Genomic DNA, 23,055 nt, shown 5'->3' with positions numbered 1-23,055 from the left:
AGAAGCACGCACGCTTGAGACGCTCCCCATCCTTGTCTGAAGAATTCAGAATAGTATATATATTACTCCTTAAATATTAATTAATTTTAAATTATTATTATTATTATTATTATTATTATTGATCTCAGTTATATAGACTCGTTATTAACAATTATTATTTTTCCAAATATAATATACTAAAATATTATTAATTATATTTTAACTATCCTACCTAAAATAAATACATATATTCATAAATAAGATTTTCCAAAACAATAATAAGGAATATTTAAATAAAACAAAGATTGTTCAAATATATATATATAAGGATAAACGTCTCTCATTTATTATTTCTACGTTTTCATTTCTCTTTCTTCTCTGTTTGATTCTTCAGAATCCATGTTGTCGTCGAAGATGAGAATAGATCGCCGGCTTTCTATGTCCGATGCTCCGGCTGCTATCCATCCCCGACGGCGGCTTCTTCGCTCCGGTACCGGTCTCAATCCACCGCAAACTCCACCAGGTACGTACGTACGTTACGGCTAGGGTTTTTCTGCGTTCATTGATTGATTGATTGAGTTATTTTTCATAGCCTGTTTGAGGAAGACACGATTGTCGATGCATCAACAACACAATTACGATGACGATTCGGATCACGGTAGCATCTCATGTGAGCTTCAGGCTTTGGAGAAGATGATGTATGAAGGATTCGGATTATCTGACTCGATTGATTTTGAAAATGGCGTTCCATTAGCTGCTGCTGCTGCTGCTGCTTCGAGGAGTCCTCTGTTCGTGAGGGGGAGGTTTTACGAGGAGTATTCGGCGAGGAGAAACGAGAGGCTGAAGAGTAAGAAAGGAATGACGGCGATGGATGAGAAGAAGACTCGTTACGATCTCGGAGTGAGGACGGAACTACCGAAGAGGAGAGATTCGAAGAAATTGGAGGTGTTGAAGAAGAAGACCACGATTCCGACGCCGCCGATGAAGGAGGAGATGAGACTAGAGAATGTGAAGCCTAAGAGTGTTGTTTACTCATTGAGAAGCATTCCAAAGGAGAACAAGAGGCTATCTCTGCCTCTGCCTCTCAGTTTATCCACGACTTCGGTCGGAGTTGAAAGGAAAAGGACGACGGCGACGGCGGCGCGTGGGTCTCGCAAATTCTGAAAATTAACGGAGAAAAATTTTATTGTGTTTTTTAAATTTTAGTCAACAACTCAAGATTGAATGAATTTAGCCATGGATTGGAATGAATTTTGTTTTGGAAATTTTCTCTTATTTATTTCCAATGTTATTTAAATCAATTGTGTAACAGATTCAACTACTTTATCTAATAATAATAATAATAATAATAAATAATATATTGACAATGTCGCAGCAATCAATAATTCTATAATGTTTGGTAAAGTATTATAAATGTCATTATCTAAAGTAAAAATGAAATAAAATATTTATGCTAAGGGAATGAAGAGATTCATAGGTGATTAAGGAAACAAAATTCTAAAGTTAATGCTATAAATTTTTATATGTGACTAACGAAATAAAGTTGCTAATAAATTGAAATAAAAGTGGTTTCATTTATTCCTTAATAAGAGCATATTCATAACACTTATTCTATTGAAAAGTAACTAAATTAAATTAAAAGTGATATTTGTTAGTGTATAAGATTGTTTTATGAATTATAATTATATTAAAATATTTTATAATTGAGATTTTATAATTGAGATTTTATAAATATTGACTTTCCCTAATCTAGATGTTATAAATGATGTCAAATGATACATTAGTGAAGAGAAAAAAGAAGGGATTATCAAAATTTTAAAATATTACCAAGTTTGTTAGATGAGAAACAAATCAACAATAATATTTTTTTTTGGTACAGTAGGCATTATCTATCTGATTTATCATCTGAAAAATATATTTGGTTATATTGTCAAAAATATATAAATAAAAAATAGAAAGTTATTTTGATCCTAATCCAGAAAAAAATATAAATACAAAATAAAGTTTTATACTTTTTTATTCCACAATAATACCCCCAACATAATAAACCGTTCTTATTGAGAATCAATGTCAAAACTTTTGCTCAAGACATTTGTGATAGTGTAGCTAACGTTGTTTTAATAAACAATAAAGTTTAAAAAAACAAAAACAAAAAAAATTAAACCAAATAATTTTTTGTTTTTTTTTAACGAAGGAGAACTAACATAACACCCATGTCCACAACTATGCTCCGCTTTAACACAACATTACAACATTGTAACACAATATTTCCTTTTTATTCTGAAAAAGATCTATCATTTCATTAAAAAAGAAGAAGAAATGATTGAATGGCATTTCACTGATTTCAGAAATCTAATACCAAACAAAAGAAAAGCACTGGACATGTAGATGGCACCATGATTGATGACAAAATAACAGTTTTAAATCATTGTACATGTAAATGTTTCTTCACTCTCTATAGAAATATCAGTTGTCCTGTCTATGCCACTGTTTGATAAAATAAATTTACCTAAAAAAACATATTTGTCTGTGTTACTGCTAATACTTTCTTTAAAACCATCATGAAAATAAGACAATAATCATCTTTCAATTCAACCAAAACTTCCCAAAAAAAACGGAATCAATTTGCAGTAAGTAGTCTATATATCATTTCTATCTTTATAAAAAAAAAACAAACCAGAATGTGACAAGTTATAAGGTGGTGAAGATGGGAAGAATCATACTCTTCTCACATTTCATCAAGTTGTAAACAGCAGATACACAAGACCTTTGAGATACTCCACTATTTCTGAACCTCCAAGCTTTGAACTTCCATATACTCTATCAACAAAACTAATTGGAACCTGTCCATATACATATACAAAAAAGAACCCAAGTTAAATCATAAGTAAAAAACCTGTAATCGTCGTCTAATAATTTTTTTATACCTCTTCTATGTGGTATTCTCTTCTTCTTGCCCTAACTATCATCTCCATCTGGAAAACATATCCCTTACTCACACAACGGCTTATTATGTCTTCAAGCGCTGATTTCCGATAAAGCCTACCCAGATGATTTCACAACATTAACTTTACAACTTTTGTTGATGAAAAACATCAATTGATTATTACCTGAAAGATCCTGTTAAGTCAGATACACCAGGCCAAAGAAGTGTATGTGCAAGAACATTGGCTCCCCTACTTGTCAATTTACGCATAAGATTCCAACCGTGTACCCCACCACCTGTTACATAACGGGTTCCAGTAACGATACTTGCACCAGTCTCAATCTGTTTCCTGTGAAGAGGAGGAGGAGAGGACATAGATTGAAGCAAAACCCTAAAAATTCACTAAAAAATCAGAAACAGAATGGAATGATTTCTTACTTGATGAATTTTGGTAGGTATTTTGGCTGTTTAACAAGAAAAACCAAGAAACCAGTGAGTTTTAATATTAACAAACGAAAGACACTTAATACAAAAAACATACATGATGTGACAAGTCTGCATCCATAATGACAATAAACTCTCCTGATGCATACTTTAGACCATGAATATAAGCAGTTCCTGCAAATTTAAGTCTCTATCAACCATGCATCCATTTGTTTGAACATACAAAATTCAAGTTTGAAACGCATAATACCTAGCCCAAGCTTCTTCGGTCTAGGTCTCAACAACTGCAATGATGGGAAGGTAAAAACAGTAAGGATGATCGTCAAACATAAAATTAACCAAAACTTGTTTAAGGTTCTTACAATGAGTTCTTCTCCATAAATTTCCTGCAACTTTTTGACAACATCTTGAGTTCCATCTGGACTTCCATCATCTACTACTATTATTTCAAAATCCACATCTCTGTACAAGGAATAAAGATAACAAAACAATAAACCAAATGATCAGCCATGGATTAGCCACAAGTTAGAGCATAGATGGGGGATCCTTACGGGAGGTGTTTGAAGATGAGATAGACAAGGATAGCAATGTTGAGGCGCTCGTTGTAAGTTGGAACAATGATGCTGTACTTTTTCCTTCCTTCCATTACAGTTTCTAGAAAATACCTTCTGAAATCCAAATTGATTGAGATGTAAATGAAGAGAGATTGACGGATCAGTGAGAGTGATTTGTTATCTAGCTGCGATCACACCTCTCTGTCTCTTTCACTCTCTGAGATCCTTCAACAATCGTTGGCCTGATCTGGGACTTAGCTCCAAGAGACTAAACTAATAAATGAAAATAATAATTAAATCCGATTGATTCAATCGAAATCGAAATCGAAATCGAGCTGAAGCTCTAGCGACAGAGAAGGGCGACTGGATTCGCGATGCAAAGAAAAGGGAAAAACAAACCTGCGCAAGTTATCGGAGAGCCATCAAAGACGAAGCAGACAAACTAAGGAATTGAAAAAAAAAAAAATGAACAATATATGTATATTTATTTATTTTGAAAGGAAAATTAAGGGAGAGAGAAAACTAACTATTTTATTTTTTATGTTTATATTTTATATATTATAGAATTTTTATGTTTTAAAATAATTTTCAATATACAGTATATGTATATAAATAGTTTTAGAATTAATATATTGTCCTTTAAAATAAAAACAATTCAATTTATATATTATTTGAGCAGCAATAACAAAATAATTTTTGAGTTGATTTATATGATGTTAGGATAAAGCTAAATGGTTCATGATCCATCCATTATTTTCCAATAAATTTTGTTGTTTTGTTTCTTCTCCCACTTTTTCTACTTATATCTCTCTTTTATAATATTAAATTATAAGAAAACTTAACAGTGTTTCTCATATTTTATACTAAATTTAATAATTAATAAAACTATATATAACTGTAAATAGTATATATTTGAATGATGCTAACAAATCTTTAAGCTTAAAGGTAAAAAAATATGAAACAAGCACAACAAAACTTGCAATTACTTCTCATCAATGGCTAGTCAGCTCACGTAATAGCTTAATTAAGTCCAATGTAGAGAGCAGATATACACAATTATTATTATTATTATTATTATTCACTTAGTCATCATCTGGGGAGTCGAAATCTATCATATCTTCCATTACATGAAGAGCTCCAATAGCAGCAAAACCACCATCAACATCTTCATCCTGAGCTAAGATCTGTCTGTTTAAAACTTCCATCAATACAAATTACATGCACCATTAACAGATAATAATATTCAGACAAACAGTGTCAATTGTTACTTACGCTCTCTTCTTCTTCTTCATCATCATCATCTTCCTTTCTTTCGTCTTCTATATCCTCTTCAACTTTGTAATAAGCCTTTAAAACAGGGAAGAAAAGGGGGACAGCCAAGTGTCACAAACTATTACTACTACTACTACTACTACAAAGCAAATGATGATATTTGGGGCATACCACACATGTGCGTGAGGGTGATAGTACTTTAAAAGAGTTGGGGCGATTGTTGAAATTTGTCTCGGGCACTCCAGGTATTCCTTCGGGAGATGTGAAATGTTCAACATCATTGTCCACCTACCAAGTAAAAAAATAAATACTTCATTAGTTTCAAAACATTAGCCATTGGAAAATCAAATTTCAGGCATTCCAAACTCCATTCTGTTAGAAAACTAGCCCTCAAGGCTTATGCAGTGGATGAAATCATCCAAACACATAAATTAGCATATTGGGGATCTACATAGAGCTAAGAGGGGAGGAGGAATAGGGGGTGGGGACAGCTGGAGACTCTTCGGGTATGTTTGATCAAACCAAAAATTGACTTAAATGACTCGTAAAGAATGTTGAATACATCAAGATGTTTAAGTTGATTTGATCAAATGTAAACTAATGTCGGAAGTCAGAAAAGTACTTAAAACACTATTTTAACCTTATAAGGACATGATTATATTAATGTCAAGGGGTTAAAATTGTCTTTTGGATGCTCTTGGACACAGCTTACCGAATTAAGCCAAATTTTTTAGCTTGATTATGCTGAATCTAAAAAATTAAGTGATTTTAAATAACGGTTATAAATAAATTTAATTCAAATAAGCATTTAATAATTTAGATTGAGTGATAAAATTGCATCCTCACTCTTCCATGTCCACCAAACTGGAAGGCATCACTGGCCAGTGCAACTTTATATTTCCCAGGTAAGTCACAGCCAACTTTATATCTGTGTAGAGAAAAATCAGAAGTTAATACAAGAATTTTTCATTGTAAGAAACCACAACTGCATTCACAAGCAAGTGCATTCCAATTATGTATATACCCTTCATAAGTGTTCTCTGCATGGAAGTTAAACACAAAAACCAGATCTCCGCGTTCAAAAACAATAACCTACAAGGTGAAAGAGTTGTCAGCGTCAGTAATATTGTTGATTACCATATAGATAATCTATCTTCGTATAATTGAAACCTAAAAGGAACAGAACATTAAGACCACCTAAATAGTCCACAAGGGCAACTAGTAAACCAAAGAGATGTCAACTGAACTACTGCTAAAACTACAGAAATTGCTTCCAATGAATTACATTTTCATGATAAAAGGCATAATGCAAATGCAGCAAAACATGCATACCACCTAAAAAAACATTGCAATCAGCTAACTGCCAAGAACCAATTTACCTTTGACTAGTTAAAGTCATTGTTTCACTATTTTATTTTATTTTTGACAAAAAAAAAGCATTATGTTGATACATTTCCTCAAGATATAACAACGTATGTGCTTACAAATATGTGTACCTTATCTTCTTCATTTGTACTGCTCACAATAGTCTTTGTTGATGCAAGAAATGAAAATTTATCATCAAGAGAGTTCATTTCTCTGTCAAAAGCATTCATAAACTGCAAATCCCATGAAGAACAAATGATAACTTTAAATCAACAACAAAAGTGGAGAAAGAAAATTGAAGCATGCAAACAGTAGAGACCATAAAGCTAATTTTTAAAGATTCTTATTTGTAAAGTGGACCAAACAATGTCCAAGTATATAACCAAGAACTTCAAGCCCATTTGGAAACACTTTTGTTTTTGTATTTGAAAACTTTTTGAAATAGTAAAAACAAAAGTGTTTCCAAATGAGGCTAGACCATCCAATCCTGTATGAACTAAGTTAAAGTACACCAAAACAAAAGCGATAAATTCAATATGCTAAAGAATTGCACAATGCACCTTGTATCTCAAGTGATCTGTATACAACAAGTTCCACTGACGTCTGCATTTATCATAGCTCCAACTGTTACCTTCCCTTGGGAAGTCAATCCATTCAGGGTGACCAAACTGTATACATTATCCACAATAAGATAGGAGTTATGGATAACAATGGGAGTAGTAATCCTTTTCTACACTTAGCAAACTTCTGTACACAATGATGAGGTCCATGTAAAAATATAATTGTGACCACCAAATTAAGCAAATATTTCCTCACCCATAGTTTCAGCACTGTTTGGTCCAATTCAGCATTCTATCAAAGTGAATTTACAGCAAAAATATTTCACCTACTTATATTTTAAAAAATGTCACCTTTTTAAAAAAAAAAAAAATCACATCTACTGCTTACATTCACAAATGTAAAAGTTGTAATAAGTCCTTCCAAAGTCCACAACCTCAATTCAATAAGAATGGACTAATCTGCAACAATCTTCAATTTATTGAAAGGGAATTTATTATATTCGTCTGGTTAAGTATACAATGTTATTTTACAGAGTCTCAGGCCCTGAATGATGTGTAGCTGCAAGCTAAAACAGGAAGCACATTACCTCATTCCCCATGAAATTAAGGTAGCCTTCTCCTCCTAAAGCCATTGTTATGAAGTGAATCATCTGTAAATAAATATTGGAGACACAAGGTACAATGAGAAAGATACAAACTACCAAAAAACTTATAATCTAAAATCAATATCAGATAGATTCAAGAGACCTTGTGAAGAGCAATCCCTCGATCAACAATTGGAGAAGGATCAACCAAGCAAGACATGCCAGAATACATTTCTTTATCCATCAGAAGAAAGGCGATCGTCTTATCACCAACTATAGCCTGCATAATGCAATACACACAAAAATTGCACCTATTAGAACAAGACAATTTTGATAACATCAATAAAGAAGGAAGTCATCCAATCAATCCCCTTGTCCTTTTCTTTGTAGCAGAAGTAACAACTTCAAATGGTTCAGACAATGATAGAAGATCTGTTTACTTCCAGAAAGGGAGTGTTACGGACCTGGTCATGACTTTCTGCATAAGCTATGCATTTCTCACTGTGTCTCCTATTAGTCAAACTCCCTGATATTTCCTGCATAGACCATTCTTCATCTTTCTTATTCTTTATGTAGTCAATCCATTTGTCAGGAATTGCCATTGCCAGGCGATAGTCAAAACCAATTCCACCCTCCGAGACTGGTCTACCAAGTCCAGGCATACCAGAAACATCTTCAGCAACTACAGTTGCATCTGGTAAAAGGTTATGTATTAAACAATTGGCCATCATCATATAAACCACAGCATCAACATCAGTTGCCTCACTGAAGTATTCACTATAGCTTCCTGTAAATGCCATGTTGATGCCGTGGTGATGATACAACATTGAAGTTACTCCATCAAACCGGAAACCATCAAATTTGAATTCTTCTAGCCACCACCTCAAGTTGGACAAAAGGAAGCGAATAACTTCCCAATTAGCATAATTAAACAATCGACTATCCCAAAGCGTATGGTATCCTCGGTCTCCTGTGTGGAAGTAAGAATCTTGAGAACTTTGCCCAACATCATAACCATTGAGGCCATCTGTGATATTATTACTTGCATGACTGTGAACAACATCCATCAGGACTCGTAATCCTAAGCTGTGTGCTTTATCAATTAAATATTTGAGGTCCTCAGGTGTCCCAGATCTACTGCTCACAGCAAAAAAGTTAGTGACATGATAGCCAAATGATCCATAGTAGGAATGTTCCATAACAGCCATTAACTGCACAACATTATAATTATTGGCCCGAATACGTGGCAAAACATCATCTGCAAATTCTCTATATGAATTAATACGGGGTTCTGCACTGCTCATCCCAACATGAGCTTCATATATCCTTGGAGCCTCAGGATTTGGAGGACGAGGAAACTTAAACTGGTATCTGCAAATAGACCAAAACGATTGGTGTTAAGAAGATTAAAGCAATAAAAGCCCCACCAAATGCACCCCATTTTTATTAACTACGGTCATACGGAGAATGTCGCATTAATAGTAGAAGAAACGGATATCTATGTGGAAGCAAACAACCAATAACACTGACAAAATGTAAAAACCTAATCTTAATAGAGTTTCCAAGTATTGGCCCTTCTGGTGGTCTTATCATTTCATTAAACATACACAGACAACATAATCTCCCTGTGAACCACAGACTGGGGCTCAGCAGGCTGTCCCAAAACCATATGCATTAAGAATTTAAACTTTTCTAAAGTCAGGGGTAATTGAAAACCATGAAGCCCAGAAGGTGGGAACGTCTTGTGTACTAATGTTTCTCTCTTTTGCAGGTTAGGAAAATTTTCCTTGGAAGGAGGTAGAACCTAGAAAGTTCCTGCTCCAAGAAAATGGGGGTGAAAAAAGAGAGATTCATGCTGAAGGCTTGACCAGCAAGAAAACATCCTGATCAATAAGCATGTACTTGATTGAATTCCTAACATTGGAGGTCTTGGAACAGCCTTTAAGAAATGGGACAGCTGCAAGTAGCAACAGTATAAAACCTCAATCAGATTCTCAATATAGTGAATAACTTCTATGAAAATTTGAGGGGTCATTGTCCATTGGGATGTGCTCAACTGCTAAACATAAGGTGCTTCTCAAGGTTATATAAAATGGCTTAAGGTGTAAACCTCAAAGTCCATCTCTATCACTCATCATAACACATCCAATAGTCACAAAACCCACCTTTCAAGTCATTCAAATCCAACATTGTCCCTACAAAACTCTCTTTTCTCTCTCACACACAGAGTGCTCATATGCATCCTCTACTCATTTGGTTCTCATTACTGAATATGTACCCACAACAACAAGAAAAAAGAGAACAGTGTCTACCTCTCTGAGGGTGGTGGATCCCAGTAAATACCATCATATGGTGCTGCAAATTTTGTTGGATCTGCAGCTGCATACCTAATCCAAGCAGGGATACGATCAACCCAAACACCATTATTGTGCTTGAATCTGAACTTGATTCTAGAATTGTGTGGAATGGCAGGTTTTCCATTATAGTCTGGAATTTTGATTTCCCAAACTCCAAACTGATTCTTTTCCATCTTGTGGTTTTGTCCATCCCATCCGTTGAAGTCACCAATAACTTCTGCTTCTCTACCATGGGAAAGATCAAATCAGACACTAGTAAATCAACGAGACAGTTGCTTGGTTAAGAGGGTGATTGTGGATTTTGAAGTGATTTGTTTTTTAATATTTAAAAAATATCAAAAATAAAACATAAAGTGTTTGCATAGTATGTGATTTTAGACCATTGATTTTATAATAAATCAATGTAGAGACTTAAACAATATTTCATAGATTCAATTTCACCTTCACCAAACAACCACTCCAACCAAGAACCAAGAACCAAGAAAAAGACAAGGAAAATTTAGATCAACATACTCAGCTGCTGGAGCCCACTCACGGTAGACAATACCACCTTCTTCTCTGTTGAATCCAAATTTCAAGTAACCTGAAACATGAAAAGTGTCCACATTAAGGGAGAAATCAAGGTCAGATCTTCAAAGAGCTTTCAAACACAATTCCCATCACCATAAAAACTCTTTGGAAATAGATACAAAAGAATTCCTTAATGATTAGTGGAAATAATTTTAGCTCATTCCTAGAAATATGACTAAGAATATGATATGAGACATATGGGTTTTGAAGGGATTAGCCGAAATATTAGCTTAATTATAGCAGGATAGTTGTTAGTTAGATAAATATTTTAATAGAAATTTTTTATTATTTAATTTAGTTAGCATGGTAATTATGTTGGAATTCTAGTTTATCTATGTATTAGTATTAGAATTATAGTAGGATTAGGATTTGATTTCAAGTAGAATGGGATTAAATTATTATATATTGGGGGTTCATGATATTGTTTTAACTGTGCAACATAATTATGAAAAACATTTTATTTCCTCTCTTGATTTCTCTTGGCTTCTACCTCCCTTGTATTGTTTAAAGACTACAGTTTTAACTCTATAGAATGATGAAAATTCCAAAGGTCAATAAAGATTCTGATCGTTATTGTTGGCTTCTAGAAAGGGTAGTAGGTCTTCATGAGAACATTAAGTGTTCTAAATGGCGGTTGAGGCGGCCGGCTAGGCGGTTGGCGGTCCTACACCTCCCCGCCTATACATGAGGCGGTCAGTTAATTATTTATAATTAATTAATTTATAATATTAATATATATATATATATATTTAATAAAAATACTCTTTACCTTTCACTTATTCACTATTTATTTAAAATGACTCTTTACCTTTCACTTCATTTCTCTTCTTCATGTGTCTTCTTCATTTCTCGTTTCTTATCTAATTGATTCTCCTTTTAGTTGCTTCTCATTCACTTCGCTTGGTTATCTAGTTGTTTCTCCTTCTAGTTGCTTATAGTCTTATTTTTGTTAAATGTTACTAGGTTAGATAGATTATAAATATTAATTTGGACTTTTGGTAAAATGGTAATTATGGAATATCTTTATTATATTTATATTTAAACTTATATAGTGAAAATATTTCAACCGCCTAGGCACCCAAGGCAGTAGGCAGTCACTTACCGCCTCACCGCCATTTAGAACATTGATTAACTAACTTAACTTCATTCAGGCATCAGAATATGTGCCAAACCATGGGGGAGGGGGCACAAAATGAAACACAACAAAATATTCACATTATGTAGAAAATCTTTTAACAGCCAATAATGCTTATATTGATGTTTTCAGTTATTGGTTATCCCAGTTGAAAATTCTAAGGAATACATTTTCCCAACCACATTAGCCAATGAATGATTCAAAATGAGGTCCATCAATCTATATAAAGAGTCAAAACTTACTCAAATCCTCCATAAGAATGAACAGAACTTACTAATATCCTTTTGGAAAAGTGGATGTGGCAGCCACCATACGGCATGCATTAGCCAAAAAAAAGTTTCTCATTTCAATATTTGCAATAAATAAAAAATTACCTTGTGCAAAATTCTCAAGGCTTCCTTCATACTTCTCAATGAGATTTTTCTTCTCAGTATACGTCTTCGCTCTATACTGAAAATGTTCCTTGAATGATTCTAACCCAGGGTCCACTGATAGCAGGCCAATTCTTGCAGTGGCATCTTCAGCAGCCATAGTCAAGTTGTCATCAGTTAGAACAGCCCTTATTGAGTATAGGTCCACCTAGAGAGGACAAGTAATCCCACTATGCATGATCAATCACGTAAAACTTTCCAGTTAATTGTCAATCACCAAACATGTCCAGTGGACTGCTAAAAGAAATAGACATCAAGGAACCACTTTTTAAAAAGGTAATAAACCAACTTGAGAAATGTCTTAAATCTCATTGATGCTAAAGAACAGGAATATGGAATAAATTGATATTCTTCATCTACAGTTATCTTGATTCAATTCATCAACTTGATAATTGTTGGAATATAACATACAATATATTCCTAGAGTTATGAGGTTAGATTAGTGTTATAATATTATTATATGATTGGAAATTTGTGATTATATATTGGTTAGGATAATATTACCATGCATTATCCTATAAATAGATGAAAAGTTTTAATTCTTTAAGATAATATTCTCAATAATATAAGATTTCTTTGGGTTTCTATGTAGTGTTACAGATTTATAATATGATTTATGATTTTTTGCTGTCTTCAACAATTGTTGCCATACTTGCTGAATGGGTTTGCTATTACAGTTTATCCTCTTTTGTTGAACATATATCGGTGTTATACTCTATAATTGAGAACTCTTTGACATATCCACAAGGAGATCAAAGTCAAACTATTTATGTTACTATTCAAATCTAACCAATCATAAAATGCCCTAGCTTAGAATTGACAGGATGTTGAAATATTATAATCATATATGATTAAAAAATAATATAAACTATGGCCAAAGTTACAAATTAATAAGCTCTATAACTTTGACAAGATACAAAATAATGCAGGAATAAATTTCCTCCATTCCAGATTAGGTAACGTATGTTAATGGAAAAAATGCTTCACAATTCAGAAATACAGTTAGCTGGATAAAAATGTCATTTTCAGGACCTATAACGATTCTACAATACTTTAATTTAAAGAACTGTTCAGAAAATGAAGAGTGCAGACCTTGTTTTTTAAAGTTCTTGATGATTGAAAGAACTTCTGCAGCTTCTGCGCTTCTTGAGACCTACCAAGATTTTCTAAGGCAAAGAAGTTATTGTGTCTGAAAACCTGCACAATGTAAGTAGCAACTGTATATGGATCACAGTCAAAAACTTATTCAACAAGATTCTATAAGCTCAAGAGAATACAAAATACATTCTACAAGAAGGCCAGCTTGTTTCCCTACAATAATAACAACCGAAAATCTAAAAGATGACTTTTGAGGCAGGATCAAATAAAGATCTTTATTTCGTATTCTTAGTACAACTAAGAAATTTGGTTTTGTCTCAGAAAATCTAATGTGTTGATCTGAACAATCAATAAGTTAAATCCACAGTAGAGTCAGAACAGATTTATCAATCAAACCTTGCAGAATCCTCTTTATGAGAAATTAGTTCATTTGGACAAACTTCTCTACTACTTTCATTCTATCAAATTAACATTGAATCGGACAAAAGAACTCAAAAGACATAGAGCAGCTTGATACGGATAACTTTCAGAAGCGAATAGACAGCAAGTAAACATTGGTTAAATATCATTCAACTGAACTGAAGTGTCGTGACGACTTCCGAGCAGAAAAAAAGAAAGTGAAATGGTAAACCACTCTTGATTCTAGTAATAATCAAGTACGAATCGAACAAAGCAAAATACCTTCGAGCGAAAGGTTAAGGTCGGAGCAAGAAATGGCGTTGAAAGACAGCCACAATATCCATACATCTTTTCTCTGAAAGTTTTCCTCTCTCTCTCCGTCTCTTTCAGAGAAGTGAGGTGGTTTCTAGCTTAGGATTGTGAAATCATCTCTTGATTGCATCCATCAGGAGGTTACAGTTACTTGCATTTTAAGAGAGAAGCTGACACGTATAGTTGGAGAGGGTGGGTGGGGCTACAACCAGAAATACAGATTAGAATAATCTGAACCTTCTGATTCCATCCGACAATAGAGAAAAGCATTTTCGCACTTTTCTTCTCGTCGATGCATTCATTGATTCCCACTTCCCAACTCTCAAGGGCATGTAACGTAAGTCACGTGAAGAAACCTTATAATTATTATTTTTATTTTAAATTGGTTCCGCATAAATATTCGATGGAGCAAGGATTAAAACTAGGTTGTTTTTGATAAAAGAGACAAATAAAAAATTATATATATAACCTTAAATCTTAAATTCTAAAACTTATATATATGACATTTTATTTTAATATTTAATTTTTTCTTTTCTCGTATTCTTTCATGAAAGTTGATCCGAATAGAATGATACTATTCTCAATCAAATTAACTCACTCGAACCCACAGACAAGTTCTTTTCTTTCTTTCTTTTTCTTTTCTAAAAAACAAAATCTTGGTTGATTTTTATTTTATTAGCTATCACGAAATTCTTTGTGTAATGATTTTTCTTTTGCTAAAAATATATACATTATTAAAAAAAAATCAAAACGGTTACAATTTACAAGTAAAGAATTTAATATTTTTTTTAAAAACACAATATGCGTTCAAACGTTATAAAAGATTAAAATAAAAATAATAATAAATAAGAAAACAACGTAAAATTTTTAAAAGGAAATAAGATCGAAAAAATATCGTATAAACTTTTTTTTTTTCAAATTGAGGCGAATGCGTGTAACATAAATATGAGATGCTCGTATTCATAAATTTTTTCCTTCGAAAACTCTTATATATTTATTTTTTTTCAGATTGTCCATCACGTGATGAGGGGAATTGGTTTATAGTCGTCTGCGATTTTGTTGATAGAACTTCATTCAATTCATTTGACTTAGAAGTCGACAATTTTTGTTGGTGTATCCCATTGAAATTGAAGAAAGTATTGCAGAAGAGTCCACATGTTTTTGGTAAGGTCACAATGAAGAAGAATATTATCAATAAATTCCTCACTTTTCAAACAAATATTGCATATGCTAGTGAGATGAAATCATTTCTTTATCAGTTTGTTAAATGTTAAGACTCCTCTATTAATAGTTTCCTAACTAAAAAACGAGATTTTAAATGGAAATTTTGATTTCCACACATTTTTTCAAGGAAACCGGAATAGAGTTTTTTTGGAGAGACGCATGATAAATATAGCTAGTTTTAAAATCGAAAAAGTCGGACAAAGAAAATTTGTCGTTAGTCTCTATGTCAATCGAAACATTGGTAAGATCATCTATGAGGAGATCTCGTCTTCCCTCCTCTTCGATGGAAAGTCGTTTATTTTAAAGAATTCTCCAAACAATTTAATTAGATGTCAGACAAAAACAGTTTGTCACTTTAGCCTCGTTTTTACTAGAAATCTCAAAAAGATCCTGATAAGAATGACAATTTTCCGTTGGGGTGCCACGAATCATTCCATAAATCAATTTTATTATCATTACCAACCGTAAAAATGAGAAAGGGTTGGAGCTTCTCTCATATTTTAGAGATACGGCCTCATAAGCTTCACCCTTAAACTTTCTCCCAGAGAGAGACATTCATTTGTTATCTCAAAGTCAGTACTTGGCGATGATTATTTTCTTCTAGAGATTTGTATTTTCATTGAGAAATCTCCACCACCATTTACAGAGGAGCGAAGTGTTGAAAAGAGAAAAGTCATTGATTTCACGTCCGTCGTTAACAACGTCAAACTTCGTTTGTGTTTCATCTCAAATAGTAAGTGGTTTTAAATGAGTTGGAACTGCCTTAAAGAAAATTCCTAATGATTGTGTCCATTTTGTTGGTCACCAATGCAAGAACAGGGAAGAGTGACATAATGAATGTTGGTATTGTAGCAAGAAAGTTCTTAATGAGGACTAACATATCGTCTTTAGAAAGAAGTTTGTTCTTCCAAAGAGCCAACTTATTTCTCATTTTCATCGAATATTCTTGCAACTGAACTTGCCTTCATCTTTTAATAAAAAAAATTGAGATTTTTAAGTTTAAAAGAAATGATAAACGATGGTCTTTCTACAACCAGTAAGTGATCCACCCACCACTTTCTCACATTCGACGCAAAATTATGATAGGAGAGAAGAGTGTTTTCAAATAGGGAAGGTGGTTTAGGCTGGAGAAGGAAAAGGGGTTTGTGATCGAAAAGGCGTCTTACGTGTCCATCTCCCTCCGTTCTCTTGGGCGCTCTAACCAGGCTGTTGATTTTGTAAATCATATAGCTCCTGGATAAATTGTAAGCTTCTTATTATAGTCGACCTGTCCATAATCAATCGACATCATATCTGTTTTAGAATGAACAAGCAACTGCGATTTAAGTTGAAATGTTCGTGTAAAACCGTTTTCAAATAAACTGGATTATTACAAACACATTGACACAAGAAATTGCAATTGTACATTGTAGACCCTTTTTGGTTAAACCAAATAGTCATATTTTGGGTATGGACTTAGTGAAAGTAGCCATAGAGCTCCAAAAAGCAAATGCAGAAGTTCCAAGTCTCGTCTGTTGATGGAGCTGTCAAGATGACTTTGAAGAATCTGAAGGGAAGGAGAGCACTCGGTCCAGTTATAGCCCATGACGCATACTGACCAGGCTTACACATTGTCTGGTCATTCTCATGTACTCTCACGTTTGTCCATGTCTTTCCATCCATGGAACCCTAGTTTTGTTACATATCATCAACAGTTATTATTACCTCGTGGATGGCATTGGCTACTATACAAGTCAAAGTAATAGTGTATCTATCTACCTGAAACTTCCAAGATCTTATGTAAGCTCTTGATCCATCCTGCCTTAATGTGTAATAGTTGCACATAAGCTGCAGCAGCCATCATATATGTACAAAATCAAATCAAATCAAATCAAACCAAACCAAACCACAAAGCAAGCTCAAGTGTTCACACACCTGATGATCTTGTCCAACGTCGACCATCCACCATGTGCTGTTTTTCCCATCCTCAATCCTCGGACCAGCAAAGGATGTTCCCTGATGAACATTAAAATTCTCAAGGGCTCTCAAAGAGAAGATTGGTAAGATTTATACCTGGTAAGTTCTTGCGGCTAAAACCTTAGGGTCTGTGAATCTTGAGACCGGGCTACTTGCAGAAATATTAATCCTCTGAAAGTGGGCCAAAAATCATTTGAGGGTCAAGTCTACAAAACTGATATTGAAAAACTGTAAAGTGGGATTAACCTTGGACAACACGGGATTCATCCACTGGTGTTCACCGTAAGATGTTCCAGCAAAATAAAGAACTCCATTGCTGTCTCCATCACATATGAACTGGCGATCCTTGAAGCTAGATCGTCTGTGTTGGTACCTTCGCAACAATCAAAAACCCGTTAACATACTACAGCCCTGATTGATGTATGTTATAAGAAACCAGGATATTTGGAGCTATTTGAGTAAAAAGACATTAATGGTATAAAAATATAATTAAAATAAATTTAAAAAATTGAGGGTATTTTGGTATTTTAATTGATGATATGACATTGGGTTATTTAGAAATAATTTCAAATAAAGCACATCAAGCAAGGCTTCAATGTAGTTCAAAATGTCATTGTAGAACATGATACTAGATATGAAATATTGCCACATTAGAAGGAATAATACTTTTGAATATCACATCTGGTCTAAATCCTAATGCTTACTTTTGATCATCCATTTGGCTAACTAATCCAGATTCCGAGAATTTGATCGCCTCTTCCACCTACCAAATTGAAGATTAAGGGTCATACATGTGCACGATCTTTGTCCTCATAAAAATGAGATATGGGTCTGGTGGCTCACCAGAGAATGCAAGGTTGAAATCTTTCTACTAAGATTACTCCTTTCTAACTGCAATACCAAAAGGGAATACAAGTAATAAAACATAATAAAATAAGTTCCAATTTGAGAACCATTCAACTTCACAATCTTAAAGTTGAAACTTATTACAATACCTTCTTGAGTAAAGTATCGGCAAGCAAGGGGAAACGTACTAGTGGTAGAAAGTTGTCAATAAAACAAGATCTTTCTCCAAAAAGTTCGTAAAGGGTCAAATCAAAGATCTTCTCATCAACCACCTCCCAGTTGTATTCTTCTGTAGCTTGTGAGCACCAAAGTAGGATGGCGTTAAGAATCCTTTCCTCAGAAGTCACTGTCAGATCTGGATGCTGCAAAAGCCACTTCCGTCATAAGACATCCACAACATTACTGGGAAGAAGTCTACTAGGCCTTGATTGATGTGAGTTATGTGAGATTAATTTCCAAATAACCCACTATTCCTTAACATCGTTGATCAACTCTCGGGGCAATTAATCAATCACATCATTCAAATCATCAACCAAAATATCTTATTTTACCCAAATAACCTGATTTTCTATAATCTACATCAAACAATGTTATTTGAAAATAACCACTGATTATTCAAATAACCCAAGATCAAGCAAAGCCTAGATTAATGTCAAACTGTCGGATACTAACTCTCAATTTAGACTATCCAAAATTCTGGTGTCAATGATGCAAACAAAATGACATGAATGCATACAAATAAAATATATTCAATGGTTTAATGTGTACTCATCTGATTCAGTTACCTCTTGAATTTCCCTTCTACACAAATCATACATGTCCATTCATGAGGGAACTCCAAAATAGAGATTCTTGAACATCTATATTGAAATGCAAAGATATTGATGGTTCCAACTTTTTTTTAAAAGGCCCTTATTGACATCTATAAACAACATAGAAATTGATTCCGCACCTTAAGAACATTGCTAAAAGTCACTTCGTCTAACAACACGAAATCAATGCTTGTTGTCGTGCAATAATCGAAGTGCATTGCGAAAGTCTGCTCGCATTTTTCTTCAATAAGTTTACACGATGGAACAGATGAAATGACTCGAAGAATTGAGCATGTTGTGTCCTGCAATAAAGTTCATCAATTAGCTATAGATGTCTGCTTCCTCTTTCCATTAATTGTCAAAATAGAAAAAACTTGTGGTATGACCTTCTCCCAAAAGACTCCATCCCTGCATATAAATATATAGATGAGAAGTATCAATATTTTAAGAAATAGAAGAGTTTTCGAAGGGAAAAGTTATGGGTACGATTGTCTCAAAGGATTCATGTCACACGCGTTCGCTTCGAAAAAGGGGGCTTGTACAGGATGAGAATTTTTCGATCTTATTGGCATTTAAAATTCTTACGTTCTTTTCTTATTTATTGTGTATTTTGCGCTTTTTTTGATAAAAGTTTACTTTTTTTTAAAATATATATTTTTTATCATCATAAAGCTGCCTTCTTCTCATTTTTGTTTCTTAAAGCCTGAAACTGCATACTTCTCCATTGTTTTATCTCCAGTCATATGAATATCTTTAAGCAAAATGAAGAATTGACATGACCACGAATTTTTAGTATTTTTGGGAGGAATAATTGTGTCATATTACCTCAGAGAGACCTTCTAAAAGTGTTTTGCAGCAATCCTGATGAAGGGAGGTAACTCCAAACTGATCTGCTAACAAAAGAAGCTCTAGAACCAAGGTGCCTACATTTATGGACTCTTCCTGGTTGATTTCCCCACAATACATGAATTCAAGCATAATCTTAAACGATTCAATTGGCACATCCCTTAAAACAACCTTTGAAGAAATGCTCTCACTCATTCCATTTGTCAACATCTGGCAAGAACATCAAATTGTTAAAAATATATATACAAATTGGCAAAGCTTTGATTTTATATTTGGCTTACTTTAGAAAAAGGAATACTCCCTAAGGCGAGGATAATTTTGTGTAAACGACCAATGAGCCCATGACCATCTACGTAGATGTCCACATCACTGTATTCTCCAGTTATAAAGAATTGTTGAAGCATATGCATATTTAAGGGAAGTCCAGCAGGAAAGAACGAGCCACAACGAGGCCTTGAACTTGGATGTGATATCTCCACATTTTTACCAGATTCGAATAGACTCTTATTCAGTATAAACCGCTCCATAATCTCTTCGCATTGTTTCACCAATGACAACACTTCATATTTTAAGCTCATAGCTCTTAAGTCGATGACTTCTGACTCTGGAACCTACACGCCATACAAAAAAAAACATAATCTTCACTACCCATTAGAACTAATATTGAAACATGTACGAAATCAGGGAAGGAAAGAATTACTTTGGCATGACCAATGTAGATATACTGTAAGAATGCATGAAGAACCGAATAGCTAACATCTGGGAGCTGGATTACAGTTTGACCTGAGAAGCAAGAGCCAAAATTTCCAGCACACGCCAATATTGCCTTATGAGCCGGTACAGTCCTCTCATCGCTACCTACAAGGAAGATTACATCCGAGAGTTCCCAATTTTCAAGGAAATTCTTAAGTCCCCAGTTCCCAAAATGCCCATCATCTTCATCCACATCTCCCCCGTCATCCTCCACAACATTTCCATACTCGCCGCCAAACAAAGAAATTGGATTTTGTGATATGGACAGTATATTTACGTTCCTATAACCTACATGTTTGTCCCAGCTGCTAAGACCAACATACTGAACACTACAGTTTGGTTTAGAATCAAGCCACTGAAGGAAAAGATTCTGAAAAGGGTACCTTCCTTTCCCAATGCTAATTAAGCCATCATAGATACTTATCCAATAACTCTGAAATGAGGGAGAGCAACATAGATTGGCACCTGCAACATCAACAACAGTCTTTCCATCTACTTCGATCTTAAGTCGACGATTTCTATGACTACCGATTATGACAGTGTAGTGAGGACTGTTATCCGTCTTGTAATGGTAATATTGACTGCCTACGTGTTCTCTGAAAACTAGTGTTACATCATTATGGGCAAAAGCTTCAAAAGCCACACATCCTCTTCCAGGTTCCTTAAACCTCAAATCATTTGGCCAGGCGCATTCAAAAGGAGCAACAGTAAGGAACTTGTTGATTTGATTCTCTGATGCCATAGCTTGTTAGTTGACAGACCTTGCCTGCAAAACCCAACCATTTATAGCAAAGGAAAGCAAATCTACAGGTGAAGACAAACTTAATCAAATATCATAATCAAGAAAACGATATACAGTCCGGATAATTTAGGCTGTTTATTTAGCCGCTTCAAATTGTGCATCTGAAACAAAATTAAGGGTCTTTAATTAGAAGTTCTATATATATATTTATATCCCAGATGTCTTCATCCGGGAAAACCTAGAAATCGCTACAAATCTTCACCGATTGTGCAAAGTCCCAAGCTCCGCCAAGTTGGGTCATCTCCCCTCTTCACAAAATTTAATCTTATCCGACTCTAAAAAGAGAAATCGCATAGAATACAAATAACACGTGGGGACCTACCTAACTGAAGACAGAAATTAAATTCACGTTTCTTCTTCTTCTTCTTTGTGAACAATCTACGGTGGGCATAGGATCGAACCAATTTCTGCGGTGCAAGAATTCGTAGAGGAGAGAGAAAAGATGGTGATAATGATTGATGAAATGGGAAAAAGCAAACTAGATGAGAGTGCTTAGTCACCCTTACGATTGGAGATCGTATATTTTGGACCCAGCAAATAGTAGATTTGAGGTGGTGGGGCTATTTTTATTTTATTTAAAAAAAATTAAATTAAGAAAACACTAATTTTAGTTTTAAACTATATTTGATATGAATTTGTAATTATTCATCACTATTATTATTATTATTTCTTTTGTTTCGATATTATTCCAATTATCAAAGTTTAAGGAGGTTGACTCAAAATTGATTATTCTCTAAATTGTTATTTAAAAATAATGCTTTTAAATTTTAATTGAATATTTTATAACTTACAAAATACATACATAAAACAAGAGGAGTGATAAGGGAGGAAATTTGAGGAGGGAATGAGTGTCACTACATCACTGGTTGGAAAAATGCTAAAAAGTGAGAAGAGAAAAATTTTGTTATTTTATTGGCTAATCAAATTGCCACATCATTTTCTCCCTCATTTCTTACCTCAAATTCCCTCCCCAATCATTTCTCATAACACAAAACAAAAAATATCATTACTTAAAATAACACTAACACCTAAAATGAAAAAATTATATCTTTGAAATTCAATATTATTGAGGAGATCATATAAGAAATAACAACATAAAAATATAAAATTATGACACGTTTATATAACATATCTTTGAAATTTAATAGATACATAATTTAAATGCAAGCGTAACTCTCAAAAACAAATACTTTTAACTTTATAAAATATCTAATTATAACAGGTATATAATTCTAATATATATATATATATATAATCAAATAAATATAATTCAAGACTCATCGGTTTTAATGTTTTGTCAAGTTTTTGTGAGATAAATAATTTCAAAATTTCATAATCTAAATTAATTTTTATTCTTCCCTCTTTCTGTAGTAGTCATCTAACCTTAATATATTCTTAATCCGAATCTACACACAATGTTAATGATTTTTACTGTTTTTTTTTATGGTTTAATAGATAAATCTCTAATATTTGGTAATTAAAAATTAATTTGGGATTAAAAAAAATCAAATTTAGTTTGAATTATATTTTATTCGAATTCAAATCGAAATTTATTTTATTTGAATTTGTTTCGGTTTCCGAATTAATTTAAAATATAAAATTTTGATAAACTTAAAATAAGTAATTCAAATAACCAAAAAAAACGAAATAATATAACAATATTCATCCTCGCATTAATTAGGATGCACTACTTGTTTTGTGATTTTTTTTCATTTGTGAAAGTAAGTGTATAATAATTAAAGTTTATAGATCACTCGTTCTTACAACTTTTTATAATGAGACTTTGTAAAACTGACTTTCAGGTGTATCATTTAAGACATTAAAGTTGAA

The 23,055-nt window shown here is 33.5% G+C and overlaps 4 protein-coding genes across 7 annotated transcripts; 1 reads left to right on the top strand and 3 right to left on the bottom strand.

The window, feature by feature from the left end:
• The first annotated feature begins 349 nt into the window (after positions 1-349).
• Positions 350-1,320, top strand: LOC124932635. Its single transcript, XM_047473294.1, has 2 exons — positions 350-502; positions 572-1,320. The coding sequence occupies exons 1-2, from the start codon at positions 379-381 to the stop codon at positions 1,141-1,143; spliced, it is 696 nt and encodes a 231-aa protein (XP_047329250.1). The 5' UTR covers positions 350-378; the 3' UTR covers positions 1,144-1,320.
• A 1,223-nt stretch (positions 1,321-2,543) lies between these two features.
• On the bottom strand, positions 2,544-4,321 carry LOC124930859 (dolichol-phosphate mannosyltransferase subunit 1). 3 transcript variants are annotated; one of them, XM_047471227.1, is made up of 9 exons: positions 4,303-4,321; positions 3,901-4,171; positions 3,712-3,811; positions 3,600-3,633; positions 3,447-3,523; positions 3,344-3,369; positions 3,090-3,254; positions 2,907-3,021; positions 2,544-2,822 (listed from the first exon to the last, which is right to left on the bottom strand). In XM_047471227.1, the coding sequence occupies exons 2-9, from the start codon at positions 3,993-3,995 to the stop codon at positions 2,718-2,720; spliced, it is 717 nt and encodes a 238-aa protein (XP_047327183.1). In that variant the 5' UTR covers positions 3,996-4,171; positions 4,303-4,321; the 3' UTR covers positions 2,544-2,717. The 3 variants fall into 3 exon arrangements, with proteins under 3 accessions (XP_047327183.1, XP_047327182.1, XP_047327181.1); XM_047471226.1 differs by having other exon boundaries at positions 3,901-4,176; positions 4,303-4,320; XM_047471225.1 differs by lacking the exon at positions 4,303-4,321 and having other exon boundaries at positions 3,901-4,255.
• Positions 4,322-4,857: 536 nt separating this feature from the next.
• Positions 4,858-14,307, bottom strand: LOC124929029 (1,4-alpha-glucan-branching enzyme-like). 2 transcript variants are annotated; one of them, XM_047469285.1, is made up of 15 exons: positions 13,957-14,307; positions 13,270-13,374; positions 12,121-12,325; positions 10,555-10,624; positions 9,997-10,266; positions 8,149-9,055; positions 7,848-7,964; positions 7,688-7,750; positions 7,101-7,208; positions 6,672-6,773; positions 6,200-6,267; positions 6,022-6,103; positions 5,347-5,463; positions 5,176-5,250; positions 4,858-5,091 (listed from the first exon to the last, which is right to left on the bottom strand). In XM_047469285.1, exons 1-15 carry the CDS (start codon positions 14,020-14,022, stop codon positions 5,071-5,073), a joined length of 2,376 nt encoding a protein of 791 aa, XP_047325241.1. In that variant the 5' UTR covers positions 14,023-14,307; the 3' UTR covers positions 4,858-5,070. The 2 variants fall into 2 exon arrangements, with proteins under 2 accessions (XP_047325241.1, XP_047325240.1); XM_047469284.1 differs by having other exon boundaries at positions 4,858-5,087.
• A 2,224-nt stretch (positions 14,308-16,531) lies between these two features.
• On the bottom strand, positions 16,532-21,661 carry LOC124929095 (BTB/POZ domain-containing protein At2g30600). The gene is made up of 13 exons (XM_047469363.1): positions 21,548-21,661; positions 20,371-21,189; positions 19,952-20,281; positions 19,650-19,880; positions 18,965-19,126; positions 18,162-18,374; positions 18,010-18,057; positions 17,871-17,929; positions 17,413-17,539; positions 17,263-17,337; positions 17,125-17,205; positions 16,969-17,037; positions 16,532-16,878 (listed from the first exon to the last, which is right to left on the bottom strand). Exons 2-13 carry the CDS (start codon positions 21,163-21,165, stop codon positions 16,666-16,668), a joined length of 2,403 nt encoding a protein of 800 aa, XP_047325319.1. The 5' UTR covers positions 21,166-21,189; positions 21,548-21,661; the 3' UTR covers positions 16,532-16,665.
• Positions 21,662-23,055: the final 1,394 nt, after the last annotated feature.

The sequence above is a fragment of the Impatiens glandulifera genome, chromosome 3, assembly GCF_907164915.1.
Source record: "Impatiens glandulifera chromosome 3, dImpGla2.1, whole genome shotgun sequence".
In the NCBI taxonomy this organism is placed as follows: domain Eukaryota; kingdom Viridiplantae; phylum Streptophyta; class Magnoliopsida; order Ericales; family Balsaminaceae; genus Impatiens; species Impatiens glandulifera.
This window is presented reverse-complemented; position numbering and strand designations above follow the sequence as displayed.

Coding starts and splice junctions, on each gene's coding strand:
- LOC124932635 (XM_047473294.1), top strand. CDS start 379: ATGTTGTCGTCGAAGATGAGAATAGATCGCCGGCTTTCTATGTCCGAT. Junction 503..571: donor TCCACCGCAAACTCCACCAG/GTACGTACGTAC, acceptor TATTTTTCATAG/CCTGTTTGAGGAAGACACGA.
- LOC124929095 (XM_047469363.1), bottom strand. CDS start 21,165: ATGGCATCAGAGAATCAAATCAACAAGTTCCTTACTGTTGCTCCTTTT. Junction 20,282..20,370: donor TCTACATTGGTCATGCCAAA/GTAATTCTTTCC, acceptor TATGGCGTGTAG/GTTCCAGAGTCAGAAGTCAT. Junction 19,881..19,951: donor GGAGTATTCCTTTTTCTAAA/GTAAGCCAAATA, acceptor TGTTCTTGCCAG/ATGTTGACAAATGGAATGAG.
- LOC124929029 (XM_047469284.1), bottom strand. CDS start 14,022: ATGTATGGATATTGTGGCTGTCTTTCAACGCCATTTCTTGCTCCGACC. Junction 7,751..7,847: donor GAGGGATTGCTCTTCACAAG/GTCTCTTGAATC, acceptor ATTTATTTACAG/ATGATTCACTTCATAACAAT. Junction 5,464..6,021: donor AGTTTGGTGGACATGGAAGA/GTGAGGATGCAA, acceptor TTTACTTGGTAG/GTGGACAATGATGTTGAACA.
- LOC124930859 (XM_047471227.1), bottom strand. CDS start 3,995: ATGGAAGGAAGGAAAAAGTACAGCATCATTGTTCCAACTTACAACGAG. Junction 3,022..3,089: donor GACTTAACAGGATCTTTCAG/GTAATAATCAAT, acceptor TCATCTGGGTAG/GCTTTATCGGAAATCAGCGC. Junction 2,823..2,906: donor GAGAATACCACATAGAAGAG/GTATAAAAAAAT, acceptor GTATATGGACAG/GTTCCAATTAGTTTTGTTGA.